This window comes from Salvelinus sp. IW2-2015, linkage group LG34 (genome assembly GCF_002910315.2).
Source record: "Salvelinus sp. IW2-2015 linkage group LG34, ASM291031v2, whole genome shotgun sequence".
In the NCBI taxonomy this organism is placed as follows: Eukaryota; Metazoa; Chordata; class Actinopteri; order Salmoniformes; family Salmonidae; genus Salvelinus; species Salvelinus sp. IW2-2015.
The window spans coordinates 3,775,231-3,800,717 of record NC_036873.1 but is presented as its reverse complement, the minus strand read 5'-3'; the positions used below and the strand labels follow the sequence as shown (position 1 = coordinate 3,800,717).

Below are 25,487 nucleotides of genomic sequence, written 5' to 3'. Positions count from 1 at the left end.
TGACATTAATCTCCAATTAATGTCACCCCTCCTGGCTCTTACTGACACCTACCCATGAGCCCCCTCTTTCCATTTACTGTAACCAGCTTGCTCACTCACTGAGCACCGACTGACACCGGATGTCTAAATTTATTCTGTCTGCTCTGGCCTTGATTTCAAAGTCCACAGACGCCAGTTTCTGGTCCTGTCCGGACCAGCCTTTATTTTAATGTCCGTAGACGTCTGGACCGGCCTTCATTTTTCCAAACATTGACGTTCATGATTGGTTCAGATTTTGTCCCGTCCGGACCAATTCTGAACCAGTCACAGACGTCTATGTTTCACAAGTTTGGACAATACAGTAGAGCACAGTAAATACAAGTAGAGTATAGTTCAGTCCTGTACAGTTGAGTAGAATAGAGTGGAGTAGAGTTCAGAAGAGCACACTGGAGTTGAGTACACTAATGTACTGTACTCTATTGAGCTCTACTGTGCTGTACTTTGATGTTCAAACTTGTGAAACATAGAGGTCAATAGCTGGTTTAGATTTGATCTGGGCTGGACCAACCAAATTTGGTCTTGTTTTATGGCGGAGCTCATTAAAATAATAGCCTGTATGTAGAATAATACCCAAATATGCAAAGGAGGATATTACGTATTTCTATCTTAGTGTACCAATTTATGATACATCACCATGAAGAGAATTACATTCATATCAATAAATATACATTTCTGTATAGCTAGTAGAGCCATGATGAAATTAATTTACCGCAATTCTGTTACCGGGTATAAATCCACTTCTCTTACTGTAGTTCAAAAACCAAAATATTTTTTTTCTCAACTCAAGGTGTCATGTTATAGCTGACACCCCATTCTTTCTGCAGACATCTTTGAAGCAGATATTTATGATTTTGGAAAATGTGGTCACACAAACGGAGGGAGATTTTCCCGATTTTTTTTTTTACTTAACTTTTCATCTGCACAGTTCCTCCAGTAAATGTGTTTTTGTACAAATGTTCCTATACATTGTTAAAAGTAGTCCTTATGCATAGAGTTGTATGGTTTGTTAAACTGTTCAATCAATGGTTTTTGTTTGGCATACATTTTAGGGGAAAATTCTAAGTCTCCGCGCAATTCCGTTACCGTGGAATTGCCCATTTGTTAACCACATATGGTTAACCAGAGTTGGGTCTTGGTCAGTTTTTGGATAGTATGCAATAATTCCCCTGATTACTTAGCGATCTTGCACAAACACACCATATCATATTATAACCACATTCTTGATTTACCTGCATTTCCTATTATTTACTCATTTAAAACAATATGATGCATGGAACATAATCAATCGATCTATGAATAGTATATCAAGAAGTAATGCGAAGTGTACGTTAGATCCTTGCCAATTCTAGACAGTGTCAAATAATAGTGTGCAATATAACTTTGCGCATTGACAGTAGTGTCGTGTCTTTACTGTGATTAAATGAGATGACATTTTCAAATCGATTACCTAATGTTTAATTATTTGATTAAATTAATCAGGCAATAACTAACTCATTAGAAATCCGGGGCACCACGGAAGCATTAGTTTAAAAAGAGCGGCTACCTTCCGAATCCACAGATCTGACGATATTTTATATCAATAGCAGTCAATCATTAATTATTCTTTACCTTCTATCAGTCTCATCTGAACGTCGTAAAATTCTTGGTTATCTGCACGAACCCTAGTATAAATTATGAATCAGCAATATACAAATTGGCTTAATTATTTATTTACTAACTAATTAAATAATCACAGAATACATAACAAACAAACAGTAGATATTGGTTACTAACAATGATAGAAAAGTCCCTAGTGGGCTAAGCCGATATGACGGCTTGTTAGACAAAGGGAAGGGGGTGTGGACTGAGAAAGAGCGGGAAAGACAACATAGATTCACGACATGGAGTCTACAATTATATTAATTGAAATGCTAATCCTTTGCACATGAACGGCCGCTCATTCAAGAATAATTGCAATGTATATATATTTACGTTGTTGTCTTCTCTGTTGGAATCCTCGACCCTACATCCTGTAGGGTTCATCAGAGTCTCTGGTTAACTTTCATTGAAGTCAAAGTCTTTCGTGGTTGTAGGTGGTTAGAATGGATACTTCAGAGTACCATTCAGAAATGTTCTCATAGATCGCTGTTTCTGCAGTTGTCTGTATTCTCGTCCTAGATTTACGTAATTTCTGGCTGCAGACTAGTAATTATACGTCTAAGATTTGCTCTTATTCTATAGGGATCAATAGTCTCCGAGTTTAACCATTTCCAGCCATGGAGCCAATGCTCCACGAGGTATAGTCTTGTCCTTTGGTAGAGTTGTAAGTTTAAACCACTTCACACACCAGCGTCACCCGGCATGTTTTGGTCTTAGAAATTCAACCATTTGCAACCTTAGCTTACACCTGGGTTTGCGTGATCTGGTGTGAATCTCATCAGGAGTGGGTTTTATAAATTTCAGTAGAAAAGGGCGGTTCCATGACGCCTAATGTGATGTCTGGGCTCACGGGGGTGTGGCCACTGACTAGTTCATCTTTATATGAAAATCCATACTCTCATTTAGAAGGCTATCACATTACATCTTTTCACAAATAGTTTCATGTTTAATCACATACATTTCACAATATTTAGATGTAATCCTGACAGCTGGGAAATGTACACTTTAAGAGATACTGTTATGTGTGTTTCCTGTCCTTCATGAGATCACCAAATGAAACACACTCAAAATAATTGTCCCTTAAGTCCCACATTCTCAAAAGTAGAAAGAATGTTTAATTCTCCCATTTTGGGGATTTAGGAGTTTGGCCAAGTGAAGTCCTTTGTTCTCTCTCTGTGCTCTCTTCTTCTCTTTCTGCATGACCAGGGGGAGAGAGTCTCTGCTGATGAGGGGAGTGGAACCTCAAACCAGCACATTATCATGATAGAGGTTAGTGTAATAGCATTACATCAAAATTACAGTACATCAAATGTGGCCAGTTTATTTCAGAAAGGCTCCCCTCAGCTATGCACTTGCTTAAATGTACATTTCTGCCATAGGGGAGCTTGTGAGACCTACTACATTGTTATCCAATTCAACTCATGTACCGGTAATAACCTCCTCTCTTCTTGTCAGTCTGCAGTTGCATAGGCTGCAGGTCCTGGAGGATCGTCTCTGGTCAAGCAGGAGAGGACTGAAGGAGAGACATCCAGACTGAAGCTGCTGAAGCGCACCCTGTAGCCACGGAAGACCTCACCAGCGCCGCCCAGGACCCGACAGGGCATTGCAGCATTTCTCCTCCTCCTCCTAAGCATGTCTGTCCTCACTCGCACTCGCATCATTAACTCCACAACTGCTTGTAAATTTACGAATGCTTTTCTATGCCTTACCACTGATCGTGTTATTTTCTTCACACTGATGATTTGGTGAACAGTTTCAATGACATACTGTGTGTCAGGCTGCTTTAGACTCAGTTATAATTAAGAATAAATTGTCTGCAAGTGTCTCACCCAAATTAAATGAACACACTCGTGGTTGAAAAAATGAACTTAGAAAGGCTGAACATAAATGGAAGGCCTGCAAACTTCAAGTATTCTATGAGATAATGAAGGATCTGATAAGAAATTATAATGTTCCTCTTATGCTACTTCTCTACACTAAACTACTTCTCTACCCTGATCTCTAAGAACTCCCACAACATGAAAATTCTGTTTAAGACAATTGAGTGTGTTGTTGGAGTACCTCAGGGGTCAATTCTGGGCCCCATCCTTTTTTCCCTGTATATGCTTCCCCTTGGTGACATCACCAGCAATCATAACATTCAGTTTCACTGCTATGCGGATGACACGCAGCTCTATTTACCAATCAGACCCAGTGACCAAGCTAGCGTACCTACCCTTCACAAGTATCTTGCTGATATCAAATGTTAGATATTTTACAATTTTTCTCCGGCTCAATGATAATAAAAAAATCTGAGGTTGTTGTATTTGACCCCCACCTTGCTAGAACTCAGATTGCAGATATTGGTAATTTATCCACAAATGTAAAGCCTATGGCCATAAACCTTGATGTCTTCTTTGGCCCTGACCTAAACCTTGAGCTGCATGTAAAAAAAGTTGTCAATGTTTGCTTTTATCATCTAAGAAATATAGCTAAAGTCAAGTCTTTTCTCTCAGTCACTGATCTGGAGAAACTTAGAAATGCTTTAATTTCCTCAAGACTAGATAATATACAGTACCAGTCAAAAGTTTGGACACACCTACTCATTCACTTTATTTTTACTATTTTCTACATTGTAGAATAATAGTGAAGATATCACAACTATGAAATAACACATATGGAACAAATCCAAATATATTTTATATTTAAGATTCTTCAAAGTAGCCACTCATGACAGCTGGAAAACGATTAAAGACCTGGAGAATAAACGCTCCTCCTCACAGCTGCCCATGTCCCTTAATGTTGATGATTGTTACTGACAAGAAGCACATGGCTGAGCTCTTTAATCACCACTTCATTAAGTCAGGATTCCTATTTGACTCAGCCATGCCTCCCTGCCCTTCCAACATTTCCTAATCTCCCACCCCTTCTAATGCGACTATCCCCGATGCTTCTCCCTCTTTTTCCCCTGCCCCGCTACAAAGTTTCTCCCAACAGGCAGTCACGGACTCCGAGGTGCTAAAGGAGCTCCTTAAACTTGACCCCCAAAAAAACATCTGGATCAGATGGTTTAGACCCTTTCTTCTTTAAGGTTGCTGCCCCTATCATTGCCAAGCCTATCTCCAACCGTTTTAACCTGTCTCTCCTTTCTGGGGAGGTTCCCATTGCTTGGAAGGCAGCCACAGTTCGTCCTTCATTTAAAGGGGGAGATCAAGCTGATCCTAACTGTTGTAGGCCTATTTCTATTGGCGCTACCAGGAGACAGGCCAGTACATCAGGAGACGTGGAGGAGGCCGTAGGAGGGCAACAACCCAGCAGCAGGACCGCTACCTCCGCCTTTGAGCAGGAGGAGCACTGCCAGAGCCCTGCAAAATGACCTCCAGCAGGCCACAAATGTGCATGTGTCTGCTCAAACGGTCAGAAACAGACTCCATGAGGGTGGTAGAGGGCCCGACGGTCCACAGGTGGGGTTGTTGCTTAGCCCAACACGTGCCGGACGTTTGGCCATTTGCCAGAGAACACCAAGATTGGCAAATTCGCCACTGGCCGCCCGTTGCTCTTCACAGATGAAAGCAGGTTCACACTGAGCACATGAGCACATGTGACGACGGTGACAGCTCTGAGACACCGTGGAGACGTTCTGCTGCCTGCAACATCCTCCAGCATGACCGGTTGGCGGTGGGTCAGTCATGGTGTGGGGTGGCATTTCTTTTGTGGGGCCCGCACAGCCCTCCATGTGCTCGCCAGAGGTAGCCTGACTTGCCATTAGGTACCGAGTGAGATCCTCAGAGCCGCTTGTGAGACCCATATGCTGACACTGCACATTGTGGCCTGCTGTAGGTCATTTTGCAGGGCTCTGGCAGTCCTCTCCTGCTCAAAGGTGGAGGTAGCGGTCTGCTGCTGGGTGTTGCCCTCCTCTGGCCTCCTCAACGTCTCCTGATGTGACTGCCTGTTCCGTGGTAGCGCCTCCATGCTCTGGACACTACGCTGACAGACACAGCAAACCTTCTTGCCACAGGCTCGCATTGATGTGCCATCCTGGATGAGCTGCACTACCTGAGCCACTTGTGTGGGTTGTAGACTCCGTCTCATGCTACCACTAGAGTGAGAGCACCGCCACATTCAAAAGTGACCAAAACATCAGCACAGAAGCATAGGAACTGAAAAGTGGCTCTGTGGTCACCACCTGCAGAATCACTCATTTATTGGGGGTGTCTTGCTAATTGCCTATAATTTCCACCTTTTGTCTATTCCATTTGCACCAACAGATGTGAAATTTATTGTCAATCAGTGTTGCTTCCTAAGTGGACAGTTTGATTTCACAGAAGTGTGATTGACTTGGAGTTACATTGTGTTGTTTAAGTGTTCCCTTTATTTTTTTGAGCAGTGTACTTCTCTCAGATTTAAAATTTAAGGACAAACTACAGTGCCTTCAGAAAGTATTCACAGCCCTAGACCTTTTCCACATTTTGTTGTTACAAATTGGAATTAAAACAGATTTAATTGTCTTTTTTCCCCAATAATCTACACAAAATACTCTGTCAAAGTGGAAGAAAAATTCTATTAAAAAATAAATAAAGATGAATGAAAAGGAAAATACTAATCTTGATTAGATAAGTGTAATACATGTTAGAATCACCTTTGGCAGCGATTACAGCTGTGGGTCTTTTTGGGTAAGTCTCTAAGAGCTTGCACACCTGGATTGCACAATATTTGCCCATTATTTAATTCTTCAAGCTCTGTCAAGTTGGTTGTTGATCATTGCTAGACAGCCATTTTCAAGTCTTGCCATCGATGTTCAAGCTGATTTAAGTCAAAACTGTAACTAGGCCACTTAGGAACATTCAATGTCGTCTTGGTAAGCAATTCCAGTGTATATTTGGCCTTGTGTTTTAGGTTATTGTCCTGCTGAAAGGTTAATTTGTCTCCCAGTGTCTGGTGGAAAGCAGACTGAACCATGTTTTCCTCTAGGATTTTGCCTGTTTCTTTTTAGAAAAAGTCCTTGCTGATGACAAGCATACCCAGCGCACCTGCTTAGTTTGCTGTCCGTGGTCCTGAATCAATAGTTAGGCCTATGTATGGCTGAATTTATTCCACAACTGTGCGAGTGTGACTTGTCTTTTGGAACTGTTTCTGTGAAATGATGTATGGCTTTTAGGCCTTATATATCACATGGAGAATTAACGTAGCAGGTTAAGAGAATTAGTTTAAGTTAAGGACAAGGATTAGGGTTAGCTAAAATGCAAAAAAAAATGATACTTTAGGGCAGGGGTGTCAAAGTCAAATGGACGGAGGGCCAAATAAAAAATTTAGCTACAAGCCGAGGGCCGGACTGTTCGAATGTTCATTGAAATGTTTCTTAAATGACGCATATAGTCTAGTGAACCTAATGAACCTACTGAAAACCTAACAAAATATATTCCAATATGATCAGTAAATAAAGCCAATATTTTCTTATGCTCTGTCAGTAATCTTTAATTTTCAACAGACACAAAAGACCAAATTTCCTTTATATAAAAATCCCCATAACATGAACATTAAATGAAAGAAACCGTATTCAAGGCCCACCATCAGTAGCCTATATTTTCTATTTTAGCAGAAAGTGGGCTAAATTTTATTCAATTGTCAAAGAAAAGGTTGATAACAATAAATAAGCATTGTTCTATCATTCCGACTCAACATGAAGATAATTTTAAAAATATAATTGGATTGAAATACAATAAAATAAGGTGCAAAAAATCTATAATCAAAAACAACACTTTTGTTTAAGGAGAAGTAACAGCAGTGAAAACAAATATTAAACTTTAACTTTTAAACTTGAACTGAGTAAAAACTCTAAATATGTGATTGCACAGTAATGTTCACTATGTTTGAGGTTGAGGGTGATACTTGGGGGTCCCATCTTTTCCACAAGTTCACAATGTTCGGGGTAAGGCTCTGAGCTGAGGGAAATCCTCAGAAATTGAGTGGGAGGTTTCAGCAGTAAGTCGACTTCTGTGTGATGTGTTGTTCAGGTTCATCAAAGAAAAACAGTTGTTCACACAGGTATGTGCTGCCAAACATAGACAACGTTTGAGCAGCCTGGATGCGCAGTGGGCATGTGTCGGGAGGAAACGGGCGAACTTCCGCAGCACCACTGCCGCATATTTTGCCCTCAGTGGATCATTGCATTGGAGCGTTCAATCAAGCCATTGGAGTTTGGTGTGAGCTTTCCACGTCAACAGCAAATGGGTTACGAGCAGTCAACCTGCTTTGTGCTTCAAAGTCAGCAAATCGGCGTCGGAAAGTCAGCGGCAAGCATACCTATTTTATCAGCCAACTGGCGCTCGGGAACGCACTGGTAGAAGCTTCTCTTTCATGGTCTGGCAGCTGGGAAAGTGCTCAAAATTTTCTTTCCGCATCTGCGTCTCCCACAGAGTCAGTTTGTTTTAAATGCCTTCACTGTACTGTACATATCAGAGATGACATGATCCCGACCCTGCAGCTGCAAGTTTCATTGCATCAGATGACTCGTAATGTCACACAGAAAAGCCATTTCACACAGAAACATTTCGTCTCGGAGTTGTTGTGGTCTTCCCTTTGCTGTCCAAGAACAGACAAATCTCCTCACGAAGCTCGAAACATCTTTGAAGCACCTTTCCCTGGCTTAGCCATCGCACCTCTGTGTGATAAGGCAAATCACCATGCTCCGTTCTAACTCCGTCAGAAATGCCTTGAACTGGCGTGATTCAAAACCTTTGCTCTGATAAAGTTAACTGTGCGCGTGATGATGCTCATTACATGCTCCATTTTCAAGGCTTTACCGCACAACGCTTCCTGGTGTATGATACAATGATAAGCTGTCAACTCACCTGTCGCGTTTCCTCTTGCATCTTTTCCCGTATCTTCGCCACCAGTCCGCTCCTGTGTCCACACATCGCAGTGCTCCGTCGTTGTCAAACCCACGAGTTTTTCCCAAGGCAGCTCCATCTCATTTACACATCTTGACACCTCTTTCATACAAATCATGCCCGTAGTTGTGCCATGCATCTAGGACGTAAAGCCAAAAACCCTCTGTCACGCTTAGGCTGGAGAGTCCACTCCGCGATGAAAATTGACAATGGCCAAAGTCAGAAATGTCGGTGCTCTCCCACAGCCAAGGAATATGCAATGCAAATCTTTTCCCTTTTCACAAGCTGCTCTTTAGATTGATGGACAACTGGTCTACTCTCTCGGCAATGGTGTTTCTGCTCAGATCACATTTAAAAAGAGGTTGCCTTTTTTCTGGGCAAACTTCGTCAACAAACTTTAATCATGCCAGTTTTTGATGAAACCCCCTCCGTAAATGGCCGGGCTGATTTAGCGACTCTTCTGCCAAATAAAACTGGCCTTGACAGCAGCCTGGCCTTGTGATTTGGCTTTTTGTTAACAGAGCCTGCGCAGATTTGAGGCCTCGTTTTAATTCCTCTGCCTTTTGTAGCCTTTGTTCCATGTCCTATATTCTTGTTTTGTCGCCGTGTTTCGTTCATAATGTCGTCTCAGATTATACTCTTTCAGTACCGCCACACTTTCTCCACACAGAAGACACACAGGTTTTCCAGCTACCTCCGTGAACATATACTCCGACTCCCACCTTGTTTGAAACCCCCGGTTCTCAGTGTCCACCTTCCGTTTTGCCATTTTTGATGGGTATCTGAAAGTTAATTTTACTGTGATGCTGACGACTGCTGTGCCAATAAATATTGAAATGAAGCAGCCTACTGCTCGGTGCGTCACCGTTGCATTGTGGGAAATGTAGTATTGGTGCGTGTAAAAGATCTGCGGGCTGCCGGCTTGCTGCGGTCTGCGGGCCGGTTCTAATAATAAATCAAGATCATCCCAGGGGCCGTAAAAAACCTTCTCGCGGGCCGGATGTGGCCCGCGGGCCTTGACTCTGACATATATGCTTTAGGGGGTGCAGTAGATGAGGGGTAGGGGGTATTCCCTGGAAAAAAAGAATGCAATTTTTAAATGCATTTCCTGCAATTCTACACAGTTTGACTTATATTGCCTCTCTTGAGGGGTGTTTTGCTGTATGCTGTTTTATAGCTACTATCATGCTATTCTTCACATTTTGCCATGATGATGAGAGATTTTATTTTGCAGTTTTAAAGCTAATTTCATGCTACCAAGACCAAAGTAGGCACATTTGCTATTTAATGTGGCAAAACTATGGTAGAGTTGAAAAATACAATAGAAACACATTGAACATTACATTTTGCATTCGGTAAATTAAAAATGAAGGGAAAAAATAATCACGTACTGATTTTTATCCACAAGTCAGTTTTGTGGAAACACAATGCTGGTGGGGAAAATGGGCATATTTTCTTTATGCCGATTTTTGAATATTCGCATGAAAATCTGTAGCCAATTAGATGGAAATCTAGCTACAAAGTGTAATGAATTCACACTCCAGAACAGTAGGCGACAATTAGTTGGAAATCTAGCTACAAAGTGTAATGAATTCACACTCCAGAACAGTAGGCGAGCGCAGCAGGCGGTGGCATGCCCCCCCCTAACGAATTTGTGCGGACCGCCATAATATCATAGAAGAAGAAGTAAACGGAAGTGAACGGTGACCAATAATAATTTCCACGTTAGGGTTTTGTTATTTCAAAGTTTTTTTTAACACCCTGGAACTCAATATGACAAATTTCACTACACAGCATCACATACCTACCCTAGATAGTGTTTAGTTCGCGTTGGAGACAAGCCTTGGTTGATAGATGTTATCTAGGTAACTCTAGCTAGCTAGTTGCTAACAATGGCTAACTGTAACGGAATGGTTTTTCACACTCAAATAGCCTCTATTATGGAGGTGCTAGCAAATGCAGCCGTGGCAGAGATCTGTAAAGTGGTAGACGACGACTATGCAGTGTTTCGTTTGGAAATTTCTCAAAGCCAGAAAGAAAACAGGACATTGCGGAGGAAACTACAACTCCTGGAACTGAAGGTGGCACGGGAGCGCACAGAGAGGACAATGCGAGAGCGCGTCTTCGCCAGTCGTTCCAGTACTTTCAACATCCTAGACCGATACAGAGGAATGGCAAGAGGTACATTTTGCAAAGGCGTGGGTGCGCGGCCTGTCGCCGTTCTATAGCTATAGAACAGTGCCTGTCGCCTAGTTCCCATCTGCACGTGTGACTTGTGTTAACGAGAATTTGGTCTTGGTCAGTTTTTGGATTGTATGCAATAATTCCCCTGATTACTTAGCTATCTTGCACAAAAAAACAATATCGTATTCTAACCAGATTCTTGATATACTGTATTTCCTATTTACTAATTGAAAACAACGATGCATGGAACATAATCATGCATGGAACATAATCAATCTATAAATAGTATATCAAGAAGTTGAGAAGTGTTACCTTACATCCTTGCCAATTCTAGACAGTATCAATAGTATACAATATAGTGCTGAACATTGACAGTACCAAACCACCTCTTTTACCCCAATCACTCTCAGGTGAAGGACATCTCGCTGGAGGCCACAGGAGCTTTGTGAAGCCAGCGGGACGCAATACATGGAGAGATGACCAACCAATCACAGTTGATGAGAGGAGTGGAACCTCAACCCAGCATGTTATCGTGATAGAGGTCAGTGCAATATTGTCACATTAAAATTACAGTACATCAAATGTGGCCAGTTCATTTCAGAAAGGCTCCCCTCAGCTATTCACTTGCTTACATGTATGTCCTCATTTATCTTCCATAGGGGAGCTTGTGAGACTTCACTACGACATTGTTATCCAATACAACTCATGTACCGGTAATAACCTCCTCTCTTCTTGTGTCAGTCTGCAGGTGCAGAGGCTACAGGTCCTGGGGTCAAGCAGGAGATGACTGAAGGAGTGGAAGACCCACGGCACAGCGAAGACGTCCAGACTGGAGCGGCAGGGGAGCCCCCTGTAGCCACGGAGAACCCCACCACCCCAGCGCAGTCCAGGACCCAACGCAGCATCATGGAGGTCAGTGGAACACTGAACGCCGTCCTCAAGTTAGAGACCGACACCAAGACTAACTGTAACACAGGCTCTTACACACAGGATCTGACCACAGATCAGACCCAGAGAGACTGGGGCTGGGGAGACTAGGCTGTCATCCAGAACCAGAGGACAATTAATTCCCATGGGGATGGTGACGCGATGATCTGTCTTGTTCTTACGCTACAGAGATGGAGCCTGGCAACATATACCCTCTGTTTAGAGCAGTTGTGGACTCGAGTCACATGACTTGGACTCGAGTCTGACTAGACTCCCCACAAGTGTCTTGGGACCGGTCTGAAGTCGGTACAACCAATCTGCCAACTTCTGTCTGTAGCAGCCGAACGTTTGGGCTACACACTAATATGACCCCTCAGTGGAAAGATAGGACTCTCACGTGTTTTGCTCTAAAAATGTTTCCCAATCTTTCTTATATCTCTCAGATATAGGACAGACACTTCAGAACGAACTTACTTTAGATTTTTTGGGGAGGGGCTATCTGTTGTACAATGTAGTGAATTTCATATTCATTGTGTTTGTGTGGGCTAATAGCAATAAGGCCCAACATTTTTTTTCATCAAATAATAAAAAATAAAAAATTGGTATACTTCAAGGGGTCTTAAAATTCAAAATCAAATAGTTAGATTATCCTTGGTATGGCCTTAAAACAATTCCATATAGCTTAGTAGAACCCCCCCCCACCCTGGCTTAGACTGTTATGGGTTAAACTGACTGATTGGGAGGCTTTTCTTTAGAAGAATGGGGTGGAAACTACCACTTCTTAGAAGCGTGTTTCAAACTGAGGGCTTCCTGTATAGATCGGTGATGAGTGTGTCATTTTCTTTAGTGATCAGAATGTCAAGGAAGCTGACACTAGTGTAATCAAAGTCCACGGTGAAATGAAGATGATCATTTGATTTATTAAGAAACTCATGGAACATCAAGCTCAGTGGGAGTCCCATCAAATAATACCAATATCATCTATATAACGTTGATATAGTTTGATCATGGATTAAAAAAAGGGATTCTGATCAGGGTTGGGAATGTGATCATGCTCTAAGCCAGTGGTTCCCAACCTTTTTCGGTTGTTGTACCACCAACTGAATTTTGCTCTGCCCGGAGTACCCCTGAAGTATCACCTCGTGTGCATTTTACCAGTAAGTCTATGCTCTCATGAGTCTTCTAAAGTAACCCCAGCGGATAGGCCAAGTACCCCTGGTTGGAAACCACTGCTCTAATTGTACCATATAAAGATTACCATAATTGGGTGCCATCGTACTCCCCATAGTGGTTCCTTTTGTTTGTTGGAAAAAGTAACTTCTAAACATGAAACAGATATTTGTGTGTAACAGCTCTGCTAGGTCTCTGGTACATGAGGAGCTAGGCCAAGATTCTGTAGGGCGTTTTTCCAAAAAGAAGCTAGTGGCCTCTAGTCCACTTTGGTGGGGTATTTATGTGTATAGGCTTTCAAACATCAAAACAGGTCACAGATATTAGTATTTTTCACGCATCATGTCCAAATCATCCAAAAGTATCTCAAATTGATTGTGAAGCTCAACAAAGTCACTTAGAGATGATGTGGGAAAAATGCTAATATCTGTCCAATGACTTGAATGGGATTTGTACCACAAATGCTAAAACGTTAGCATGTGAGACTCGGAGGTTGTGACTTGCTTGTGAGTCGAATAATAGTGACTTGGTCCCTCCCACCTCTGGTTTAGAGACACAGACTGATCTGTCTAGAGGGGACTGAAACCGGTACAGTAGTAGTGTATACTCTGAAGAGTGCCTAGATAAGAAAGGGGAGGGTCTGGTCATAGATGAGGCGACTGTGAAAGTGGAGGGCGACGCTCCTCCCACATGGAATTCAGATAGTCACCTAGGAGACGGACACTCACAGGGCAGAGATTTCTTAGAATACAGTGAAATTTTAGAGACAAATCTAAATGTCGCAACCCACTCCCCTTTACACACATTCAGCAATCGCGACCCAGTGTCCACATCGTTTCTTTTTTTTAATCAGGTATTGAACTCAAAAAACAGTGCTAGAGCCCAGGCTCATGGAGGAGGAGCAACATCAGGCAATAGTAAAGAGAAACGGTTCCTCTGCATGTTCTGTAGAAAGGCTTCAGCTGCCCCCAGAAGGTGGAGATCCACCAGAGGGTCCACACAGGGGTGAAACCCTACAGCTGTACCCAGTGTCACATGTGTTTTTCAGAGGCTGGCAGCCTGAAGAGGCACTAGAGGGACCACACAAGGGAGAAATTGTACAGGTGCCCCCAATGTGAGAAGTTCTCCCGCCAGCACCAGCTGAAGATCCTCACTGGAGAAATGCAGTTCGCCTGTACGCACTGTGAGAAGAGGTTCTAAATAGCTGACTCATATTTACCCACATCATATTTATGTCCACCATGATGAGTTTAACAACAATGAAGTCATTCTGGAACTACAGTATAGGCCTCAAACGTAGTGGGGAAGCATAAACACTCCATGTTGAACATGTTTATTATCTGTGTGTACGTACCTGAGGGAGTGTATGTCTGTTTAATCTGTATCACCTCACTTCCAGGAGGAGGAGGGTCCAGAGGTGCTGCTGGTGAAGGAGGAGGGGTGTGAGGAGGGTCTACGGAACCCTGAGGGGACCATGGTCATGGAGAACAACCAGACTACACCTCCTCCTGAACCCACAGAGGAACCAGCTGAGCAGCACAGGACCACACACAGTCTCACTGAGGTGAGCCCACTGTAAACTACGGTCTGAATGGTATTAGGTCAGGGCCCATATCCACAAAGCCTCTCAGAGCAGGAGTGATGATCTAGGATCAGTTTACCCTTTTAGATCATAATGAATAGGATTATATGGAAAGATCAGCACTTCTACTCAGACTCTTTGTGGATACAGGCCCAGGTCTTGATTAATTTTGTCTAAAGTGTGGGACCATGCCTTTGATCAAAGCATTAAATAAAGTGTCACGTAATCAAATCAACTAACACGTTTGCATAGTATTCATAGCAATCCCTCATTGCCCAATCAGAAGATGCTCCTTAGCAGGGTGCTCATATCAGATTTCTTGATCCAACATCCTCTCACTCTGTATCTCTTACAGTCAGTAGACATGGAGGATGGGAAGCCTGATCTGCTGCTGGTCAAAGAGGAGACTATAGAAGACAGACCAGAGAGCATTGACCTGCTGAGTGGACTAAAGATGGGGGAGCAAGGTAAGGGAGAAATACATATAGCACATTGTCTTCTGACAGCTGACGTCACTCCAACACCACGCTCGTTCCTCCTCATAGTACCGGTTTCAATTCAAGTGCCAATGCCGTTTATCAAACTCCAGGCGGTGCTATGGTCAGATGACTTGAAAATAGAGCTCTTTGGCGTCGAAAAACTGAAAAATGGAAGCATATGCAAATAAAAAAAGTACGGTAAAATATGGTAGTAGAGCTTTGATGTTATGGGGCTATTTTGCTGTTCCTGTTTTTGCTTTATCTTTGTCAGCGATGACAATAATTTGGGACCTGAGTTCTCTTCCATGTCTGTTTTGTAACCTCTTCTTGTAGATGGTTGGCTGGAGGCTAACAGTGTAGACTGGATGGCCATCTTGGATTCCCAGACCCAGACCCTGAAGGGCTCCAGGGATGACATCAACAAGCCAGCCTGGACCAGAGGCGACATAGTGGCGGCCAGTGGATGGGATAGCGTCCTTAACTCTGGGCTTGGGAGCATTGTTCAACATAACCAGAAACTGACAGTTGAACACAAAACAACATCTAAACTTAAACTCCATGACAACATACTGGTTGAGGCAAGGGTGAGGCGTAGATTTGGTCCACTGGGACGGGGAGGTGTCCGTATGAGAACAGACACAGACTCGGCTAGCAATTCTCCGTCCTGCTCCTATAGTTGTGATTCAGAGAGACTGATGGGGCCTCAGGTTTACCCCCTAACAGGTTCTGCCTTCAGCCTGCCTTCTAAAGGTTCTATCAACTTGAACATGGACCCTGCGACAACACAGACACTCTCTGGCCTTCGTCCTCCTCACACTCTCCTGTTAAACCAGACCTCAGACAATATCAGTGCCTCAACACTTAATGGCTACACAAGTCCATTGACAAATGACAGTAGTAGTAGTAACGCTATCAGCAGATCCAGTGGCAAAGAGAAGCGCTTCCCGTGTTCATTCTGTGGGAAAGCCTTCAGTTTCCCCAAACAGATGGAGATCCACCAGAGGATGCACACGGGGGAGAAACCATTTGGCTGCCAGCTGTGCCGGGCCAGTTTCTCTCAATCATCCAACCTGAAGAGGCATCAGAGAGTCCACACAGGGGAGAAACCCTACAGCTGCCCCCAGTGTGAGAAGAGGTTCTCCCGCCAGCACCAGCTGAAGATGCACCTGAAGGTCCATACAGGAGAGAGGCCGTTTGCCTGTACACACTGTGGGAAGAGGTTCTCGGAGAGTAGCTATCTCAGGATACACCAGCAGAAAATGCACACCGCCCATGTATAGTAATATGTAATGTAGTACTAGTTTAGTTAATTCTGTTGGTAATAGATGTATCGGGAACTGGATGAGGTGAACTGAGGAAAGAATGAGTATGATGAGGCAGAGAAGATGATATGATGGTGTCTGTAAAAATGCTTCACTGATGAAGAGTGACAAACTTTGTGTCTTTAGGTGTTTTATAGTGAGATAATGATAGTGCCTTAATTCATGAAGCATTGAAGCTGTGTGTAATGTTTAACCATTTCCAAAGTATTCTATAGTTACTTTCATCAAAGCAAAGGTACCAGGTTTACAGAAAAGGTCAATTGTGAGAAGTTTTTCTACTTGTCATGTATCGTTTTGTGCAATATATGTGATTGTAATGCTATTTGTTTAAATTAAATACTAAATTGACTCTGCTGACTGACCTGATTATTTTTGTATCGTTGCAGAGACTGAGTTTGGACTTTCTTTTTAATAATAAACTCCAATGGCTCCATATTGTTATTGCTAGGCAGGAAACTAAGTGATAGAGCAATAAACTTTTCCTTCTCCCTTAACCTGACCTCGACCCCTTTCATCACTAATCCATGGTTCTCTCCCCTGATCAATGCTGCCACGTGATTGTTTTCCCTGCACTCAGTACATTCCAAGCTTAATTGCATCCACCATATACCTTCCTCCTACAGATAACCATTAAACTCTGGTGTAGCATCTCAGCACCCCTCAGGTCTATTATAACTAATTATTAATAACATTTAAAGCTCAGAAATCCATACCCATCATTAGGTACAGGCTTGACTGTGGTTAGCATTTTATAACATGTCATGTTTCTGTGTGTACAGCAAAGAATGTCTTATAAACCTTTATGCTTTTCTGTATAATCTTTGTTTGCAGTTTCCAGTCCATGAAGATCTGCTGATATCCGGTGTTGCTGGTTGGAGAGACTGGACCTCTGAGGTGGCCCCAGATCAGGACCATGGATCAGGAGCCGTTACTCTTCCTTACTGAGTCAGAACCAGGACCCAACCACGGGGGACAGACACTCAACCACATAGAACACAACCAGTGGACAGGTGGACTGAACAACCTCAGTCCTGGTGGTCATCAGAGAGACAGGGGATCCAGTCTGCAGCACAGACCCTTCTCTTCACAGACTCAGTGCAGGGATGAAGCAGGGCCTGGGGCTGATAGAGATAGACCCTCCTGTTCCTGTGATACAAACACCACAGTATTCCTGTTGAACAGAGCAAGTCTCCCTGGGCTTCAGCCTTCACAGAGAGTAGTGGGAGACCCCCCCTGGTGGGAGCCTTATCAGCAGGTCTGTCTTCTCCTTCAGGGTCTCATCTAATGCCTGGTGAATGGGTTCATAGAAGGCCTGGACCTGGGTCTAGCCTTCCTCAGTTACCTCATGGTTACCCCACCAATACAGACAGGGTCAGGATGGACATTCACCACGAGATGTACCTAGCCTATAACACAGCACAAAATCCCATCAACACCCAAACAATGGCTCAAGGAGGGAGGTCAGAAAACGTCCTCTGCTGTCATTGGGTCACAAAGTGGGAGGCCCGAGTATTAAGACGGCGCAGACAAGCTGGCTCATGCTAACTATATGAAGATGCACCATACTGTTCACACCAAGGAGAGGCCCTTCAAGTGCAAACTATGTTACAAGAGCTTCTCCTTCCTGAGTAACCTTCAGACATAAGAGTGTCCACAATGGGGATAAATTGTACACATTCTTTAGGTGACATAGTTATGTGAAGTGTCTTTGGGAGTAACCACATACTTGTCATTTGAAACAGGCTTGAGTAAATACTTGTTTTTAGAGACAGTAAACTTAGGCTAGAACAAGAACAGTTTAATATTTACCTTACTGAGGTGATTGATGGAATAAAGTCATTATTTTCTACTCTATTCTTGCTAACACACTGTGCTTTTTAAAGAAGTCTACTCAGCTTGAAATACCGTGATCATGAATAGGAGTTTGTAATAAGCAGTACCTGTTTTCATTTAACTACGCTCTTTGAGCTATGACGTCAGCCAATAATATCCTTGCTCTTCAGTAAACGGAAGTAAACAGTGACCAATAACAAGTTCCCCGTTGGCGTTTTTATTGTTATTTAAAAGTTTCTTAATACACTGGTACTCAACATAATTAATTTAACTGCACAGCATCATAAACTTACCTTATTTAGGGTTTAATTCGCTTTAGAGACAGGACTTGATAGGTGTTCTTGTAACGCTAGCTAGCTGCTAACTGTATGGTTTTTCACACTCAAATAGCCTCCATCATGGAGGTGCTAGCGAATGAAGCCGTGGCAGAGATCTGTAAACTCGCAGATGATGACTATGCAGTGTTTCGTTTGGAAATAACTCAAAGCCGGAAAGAAAACAGGGCATTGCGAAGGAAACTACAGCTCCTGGAACTAAAGGTGTCACGGGAGCGCGTCTTTGCCAGTCGTCCCACTAGTGTCAAGATCGTCGACCTATACAGAGGAATGGAAAGAGGTACGTTTTGCAATAGGCGGAGCCTGCGCGGCTTTCAAATCAAATTGTATTGGTCACATACACATGGTTAGCCGATGTTAATCCGAGTGTAGCGAAATGCTTGTGTTTCTAGTTTCATCAGTGCAGTAATAGCTAACAAGTAATCTAACAATTCCCCAACAACTACCTAATACACACATCAAAAGGGGTGAATGAGAATATGTACTAAGAAATATATGGATGAGCGATGGCCGAGCAGCATAGGCAATGTGCAATATATGGTATAAAATACATATGATATGAGTAATGTAAGATGTGTAAACATTTATTTAAACTGGCATTATTTAAAGTGACTAGTGATCCATTTATTAAAGTGGCCAGTGATTGGTCTCAATGTAGGCAGCAGCCTTTTTGCGTTAGTGATTGCTGTTTAACATTCTGATGGCCTTGAGATAGAAGCTGTTTTTCAGTCTCTCGGTCCCAGCATTGATGCGCTTATACTGACCTCACCTTCTGGATGGTAGTGGGGTGAACAGGCAGTGGCTCGGGTGGTTGATTATCCTCTTGGCCTTCCTGTGACATCGGTGCTGTAGGTGTCATGGAGGGCAGGTAGTTTGCCCCCGATGATGCATTGTGCGGACTGCACCAACCTCTGGAGAGCCTTGCAGTTGACCCGAGCCACTGCTTGTTCACACCGCTAGAGACACCGAGAGACTAAAAAACAGCTTCTATCTCAAGGCCATCAGACTGCTAAACAGCAATCACTTTCAGATACACTGAGTGTACAAAACATGAATGACCCCTCCCATCAGAACAGCTTCAATTCGTGGGTGCATGGACTTTACAAGGTGTCGAAAGGGTGCCATAGGGATGCTGGCCCATGTTGACTCCAATGCTCCCCAAACTTGTCTAGTTGGCTGGATGTCGTTTAGGTGGTGGACCATTATTGATACACATGGGAAACTGTTGAGCATGAAAAACCCTGCAGCGTTGCAGGCCTTGACACAAACCGATGTGCCTGGCACCTACTACCATACCCGTTCAAAGGCACTTAAATATTTTGTCTTGCCCATTCACCCTCTGAATGCCTCACATACACAATCCATGTCTCAAGGCTTAAAAATCATTCTTTAACCTGTCTACTCCCATTCATATACACTGATTGAAGTGGATTTAACAAGTGACATCAATAAGGGATCGTAGCTTTCACCTGGTCAGTCTGTCATGGAAAAAGCAGGTGTTCTTAATGTGTTGTACACTCAGTGTAAATTTACATTAAAAACCAAAGTCTAACTGTTTTACCCAAAAATGAAGGACTTATTAGCCTACTCCGTTTTTGTCATGGAGGGCTCATTGCTTCAAAACATGGTTAAAAATTGAAAGGCATGCTTTGAGCTGTTATTACTGCAATATGCTGAATTTGTTATAGCCATAATGTTACAATTTTTGTTGGTGATACCATAGAACTAGGAATTATAATACTTTAAATTAAACTCGTTTTTGTCAGTATTAGTGGAGCACAATACCACAGAGGAGTTTACAAAACTTTTATTCCATAGGCTGGGATCCGCAATTATGCAGCTGTTACAAGAGCACATTTTTCACTGGCTGTCCACGGGTCGCGTAAACAATGATTGATAGGTAGCTTAGCCTACACTCTTCAATTCAACCATTATTGGGGTAAAATACAACTATACATTTGTGAACAGCCATCCACAACTACCACAGCAGCGGTGTGAATCACATAATGGCTATATAGATATCAATAATAGGCCTTATGTGATATCGGCTACACCACTGCTGTCAAATCAAATTTTATTAGTCACATGCTTCGTAAACAACAGGTGTAGACTAACAGTGAAATGCTTTCTTATGGGCCCTTCCTAACAATGCAGAGTGAGAGAAAGTAGAGAAATAATAGAAAAGTCATTAATACACAATGAGTAACGATAACTTGACTATATACACAGGTACCAGTACCGAGCCGATGTGCAGGGGTACGAGGTAATTGAGGTCGGTATGTACATATAACTAGGAATACCGTGGCTAGGCAACAGGATAGATAATAAACAGTATGGTATGTGATGAGTCCAAAAAGTTAGTGCAAAAAGGGTCAATGCAGATAGTTAAATAGTTAACCAAATAGCTACCCGGACTATCTGTTTAGAAGTTTTATGGCTTAGAGAAGGCCTAGGCAACTCTAGTCCTCGGGGGCCTGATTGGTGCCACACTTTTGCCCCGCCCCAGCTAACAAACCTGACTCCAATAATCAACTAATCATGATCTTCAGTTAAAAATTAAATTAGTTTAAATCAGGTGTGTTTGCTAGGGATGGGGGAAAAGTGTGACATCAATCAGGCAACCCGAGGACTGGAGTTGCCCAGGCCTGGCTTAGAGGGTAGTAGCTGTTCAGGGTCCTGTTGGTTCCAGACTAGGTGCATCGGTACTGCTTGCCGTGCGGTAGCCGAGAGAACAGTTGATGACTTGGGTGGCTGGAGTCTTTGACCATTTTTAGGGCCTTCCACTGACACCGCCTGGTATAGAGTTCCTGGATGGCAGGGAGCTCAGCCCGAGTGATGTACTGGGCTGTACGCACTACCCTCTGTAGCGCCTCGCGGTTGGATACCAAGCAGTTGCCATACCAAGCGGTGATGCAGCCAGTCAATATGCTGTCAATCGTGCAGCTGTAGAATCTTTTCAGCCTCCTCAGGGGGAAGAGGCATTGTCGTGCCCTCTTCATGACTGTGTTGGTGTGTGTGGACCATGATAGATCCTTAGTGATGTGGACACTGAGGAATGAAGCTCTCGACCTGCTCCTCTACAGCCCCGTCGATGTGAATGGGGGCGTGTTCGGCCCTCCATTTCCAGTAGTCCACGATCAGCTCCTTTGTCTTGCTGATGTTGAGGGAGAGGTTGTTGTCCTGGCACCACACTGCCAGGTATTGAATTTATGGATTCTTGAGGCAAATTTGTCCAGCATAAGGAAAGACACCTACATACAAAATTAAGTCTCTAGGTCAAACTGGACGATGGATTCGAAGGTTTAAGGAAAACTGTTTATAACAGTGCCACCTATAGGCCAATCGGTGCCATTCTTTTTGACCAAGTTACTCATGGCCTCTAGTTTCTGTGTGCCAAATTAGAAAACAAGTTACCAATCTATGCTTGAGTTATTTGACCATGTCAAGAAAAATGTATAAAAATAATTCAGAGAATAACAATAGATTTCATAGATTAGCTGTGAACCGCTAATAATAGCCAGGTGCATCACTATTCCCATTGAAGATCTATTACTGTATGTAGGCTATATGTATTTCTCCCTTACCTTGCTCCCTCATCTTTAATCCACTCAGCAGATCAATATTCTCTGGTCCATCTTCTATAGTCTCCTCTTTGACCAGCAGCAGATCAGGCTTCCCATCCTCCATGTCTACTGACTGTAAGAGATACAGAGTGAGAGGATGTTGTATCAAGAAATCCGATAAGAGCACCCTGCTATGGAGCATCTTGTGATTGGGCAAAGAGGGATTGCTATGAGTATTGTGTAAATATGTTAGTTGACTTGATTACTTGACACTCTTTAATGGTTTGATCATTCAAAAGGCATGGTCCCGCACTTAAGACAAAATTAATCAAGACCAGGGTCAGTATCCACAAAGAGTCTCAGAGTAGGAGTGCTGATGTAGGATCAGTTTAGCCTTTTAGATCATAATGAATAAGTTGATATCCTAGATCATCACTCTGAGATGCTTTGTGGATAAGGGCCGTGACCTAATACCATTCAGACAGTAGTTTCCATTGGCTCACCTCAGTGAGGCTGTGTGTGGTCCTGTGCTGCTCAGCTGGTTCCTCTGTGGGTTCAAGAGGAGGTGTAGTCCGGCTGTCCTCCATGACCATGTTCCCCTCAGGGTTCCCCAGACCCTTCTCACAACCCTCCTCCTTCACCAGCAGCACCTCTGGACCCTCCTCCTCCTGAAAGAGACAGGTGATACAGATTACACAGACATACACTCCATCGGGTACATACACACGCACACACAGATAATAAACACACTTTAAGCATGGTGTGTTTACCCATCCCAACTACGTTTGAGTCCTAGACTGTATTTACAGAATGACATCATCATTGTTAATCCCATCATAGTGGACATAAATATGATGTTGTAGGTAAATCTGGGTTACGGGAAAATGTTGGGTAGACTGGGCTTCTCAAACCCTGGCGGGTAGCCAGTCTAGGAGATGGACAACTCCCAATTTCAAAGCCACAACTCCTCAATAGCTGACCAGGCGGATAAAGGTGTCCCATCTCCCAAACGGCTGGAAAGGCAGATGAAGGCTGCAACTGATAACTGATCAAATGTATGCACACTCTGGATAAGAGCGTCTGTTAAAATGTAAATGTTAATATGAATCAGCAAAAGCCAAACCTGGCTAAAGAAGTGTATATTGGTTATAAAGTGCTGTCGGGTGTATGCAGAATAGGGTGAGATCAGATGTGATGTACAATGAGTATAAAAACCTTAACACCTGCTCTTCCCATGACAGACTGACCAGGTGAAAGCTATGATCCCTTATTGATGTCACTTTTGAATCCACTTCAATCAGTGTAGATGAAGGGGAGGAGACCATTTAGCATACAGGCGAACGGCCTCATTCCTCTGTGTGGACCTTCATGTGCATTTTCAGGTTGCCAGCCTGGGTGAAGCGCATGTGACACTGGGGGCAGCTGATGGATTTCTCCCCTGTGTGGACCCTCTGGAAGATCCCCGCCTGCTGGGGGCAGCTGAAGCCTTTGTTACAGAACATGCAGACGAACCGCGTCTCTTAACTATTAACTGATGTTTAACCCCCTCGCCGAGCCTGGGGTCTAGTCTTGTCGTTTGAGTTCAATACCTGATCGAAAAGTACGTGGCCCTGTGAATTGGAAGGTCCCATCGATGTGGACACTGAGCGTGTGTTAAAGGGAGTAGGTGACGACATTTGGATTTGTCTCAAAGCTTTCCCTGTAATCTAATAAATCTCTGTCTTGTGAGTGTCCTTCTCTACATTCCATGTCGCCCTCAACTTTCACAGTCACCTCATCTACGACTATAACCTCCCTTTTCTTATCTAGGCACCCTTCGGGGTATACACTACTAGTGTACCGGTTTCCAATCTCCTCTAAACAGATCAGTCTGTGTCTCTAAACCCAAGGGCATGTTTCCAGGGTCCATCTCTGTAGTGTAAGAGCAATACGGATCATTGCCAGTCCCTAATGTGTCACCCGAGTCTCGATGGGAAGGAACTGTCCTCGGGCTCGGGTTACCGTAAAGTAAATACTCTGAGCCAGGTCCTCTTTGGCTACAGGGGGCGCTCCAGTCTGGATGTCTCTGTGTCGTGGGTTTTCTCCCTCAGTCCTCTCCTGCCTGTCCAGTGACGATCCTCCAGGACCTGCAGCCTCTGCATCTGCAGACTGACACAAAGAGAGGAAGTTATTATCGGTACATAATAGGTTTGGATAACAATGTCGTAGGGAAGTCTGGGGGCGGCAGGTAGCTTACTGGTTAAGAGCGTTGGGCCAGTAACCGAAAGATCGCTGGTTCAAATCCCCGTGCTGACTAGGTGAAAAATATGTTGATGTGCCCTTGAGCAAGGCACTTAACCCTAATTGCTCATGTAAGTCGTTCTGGATAAGAGCGTCTGCTAAATGACAAGCTCCCCTATGGCAGATAAATAAGGATGTACATGTAAACCAATTAAAAGCTGAGGGGAGTGTTTCTGAAATAAAACAGGACACATGTATTGTAATTTTTATGTTACACTATGACACTAACCTTTATCACAATAACATGCTCGGTTGAGGTTCCACTCACCTCATTAACAGTGATTGGTTGGTCATCTCTCCACGCATTGTATCCCGCTGGCTTCACAAAGCTCCTGTGGCCTCCAGTGAGATGTCCTTCACCTGAGGGAGCATTGGGGGAAAGGAGTGGTTGAGTTAAGTACTGTCAATGCTCAATGCTATATTGTACACTATTGACACTGTCTACAATTGGCAAGGATGTAAGGTAGCACTTGTCATAATTTCCATGCATCACATGCTTTTAATTGAGTATGACAATAGGAAATTCAGTAAATCAAGAATCTTGTTAGAATATGATAGTGTCTTTGTGCAGGAATAATTTATTCTTAATTGACCTGCCTGGTAAAATAAAGTAACATTTTTAAAAAAGTGTTCAAGATAGCGACGTAATCAGGGGAAGTATTGCACACTAGCCAAACACTGACGAAGACACAATTCTGGAAAACACATTTAAACAAATGCGCAAAGGGGAACGGGGTGCCAAGCTCCTCAGCCTTCTGCAAAATGTACCTCTTGCCATTCCTCTGTATCGGTCAAGTATCTTGACACTACTGGGACGACTGGCAACGACGCGCTCCCGTGCTACCTTCAGTTCCAGTAGCTGTAGTTTCCTACGCAATGCCCTGTTTTCTTTCTGGCTTTGAGACATTTCCAAACGAAACACTGCATAGTCGTCATCTACTAGTTTACAGATCTCTGCCACGGCTGCATTCCCTAGCACCTCCATGATGGAGGCTATTTGAGTGTGAAAAACCATACAGTTAGCCATTGTCAGCAGCTAGCTAGCGTTACCTAGATAACATGGGTATATCCACCAAGTCCTGTCTCCAACGCAAATTATAGACTACCCGAGGTAAGTATGTGATGCTGTGCAGTAAAATTAGGCATATTTTGAATTCCAGTGTGTTAAAACGTCTAAATACAGTAAAAACGCCAAAGTGTAAATTATTGGTCACTGTTCGCGTCCGTTTACTTCCTCAGTGGTATTTTTGAGCGGTTGGCATCCAA

The 25,487-nt window shown here is 43.3% G+C and overlaps 2 protein-coding genes across 5 annotated transcripts in view; one reads left to right on the top strand and one right to left on the bottom strand.

The window, feature by feature from the left end:
- LOC112067942 (uncharacterized) overlaps window positions 1-25,487 on the bottom strand; it is a 539,689-nt gene that overhangs the window by 503,105 nt on the left and 11,097 nt on the right. The window contains exons 2-5 of one of the 3 annotated variants that reach the window (XM_070437174.1): window positions 24,451-24,581; window positions 23,943-24,089; window positions 22,445-22,609; window positions 21,963-22,074 (exon numbers count right to left, since the gene is read on the bottom strand). In XM_070437174.1, the coding sequence (XP_070293275.1) occupies window positions 21,963-22,074; window positions 22,445-22,609; window positions 23,943-24,089; window positions 24,451-24,581 (555 nt within the window). The remainder of the gene's footprint in view (window positions 1-21,962; window positions 22,075-22,444; window positions 22,610-23,942; window positions 24,090-24,450; window positions 24,582-25,487) is intronic. The other 2 variants (XM_070437175.1, XM_070437173.1) reach the window with 2 other exon arrangements.
- Window positions 10,227-25,487, top strand: part of LOC111958400 (uncharacterized) — a 345,226-nt gene continuing 329,965 nt past the window's right edge. Inside the window, exons 1-6 of one of the 2 annotated variants that reach the window (XM_023979671.3) lie at window positions 10,227-10,727; window positions 11,141-11,271; window positions 11,472-11,642; window positions 14,227-14,391; window positions 14,765-14,876; window positions 15,222-16,563. In XM_023979671.3, coding sequence (XP_023835439.3) covers window positions 10,439-10,727; window positions 11,141-11,271; window positions 11,472-11,642; window positions 14,227-14,391; window positions 14,765-14,876; window positions 15,222-16,168 — 1,815 coding nt within the window. In that variant the 5' untranslated portion in view covers window positions 10,227-10,438 and the 3' untranslated portion in view covers window positions 16,169-16,563. Of the gene's footprint in view, window positions 10,728-11,140; window positions 11,272-11,471; window positions 11,643-14,226; window positions 14,392-14,764; window positions 14,877-15,221; window positions 16,564-25,487 lie in introns of those variants that run through there. The other variant, XM_070437183.1, reaches the window with a different exon arrangement.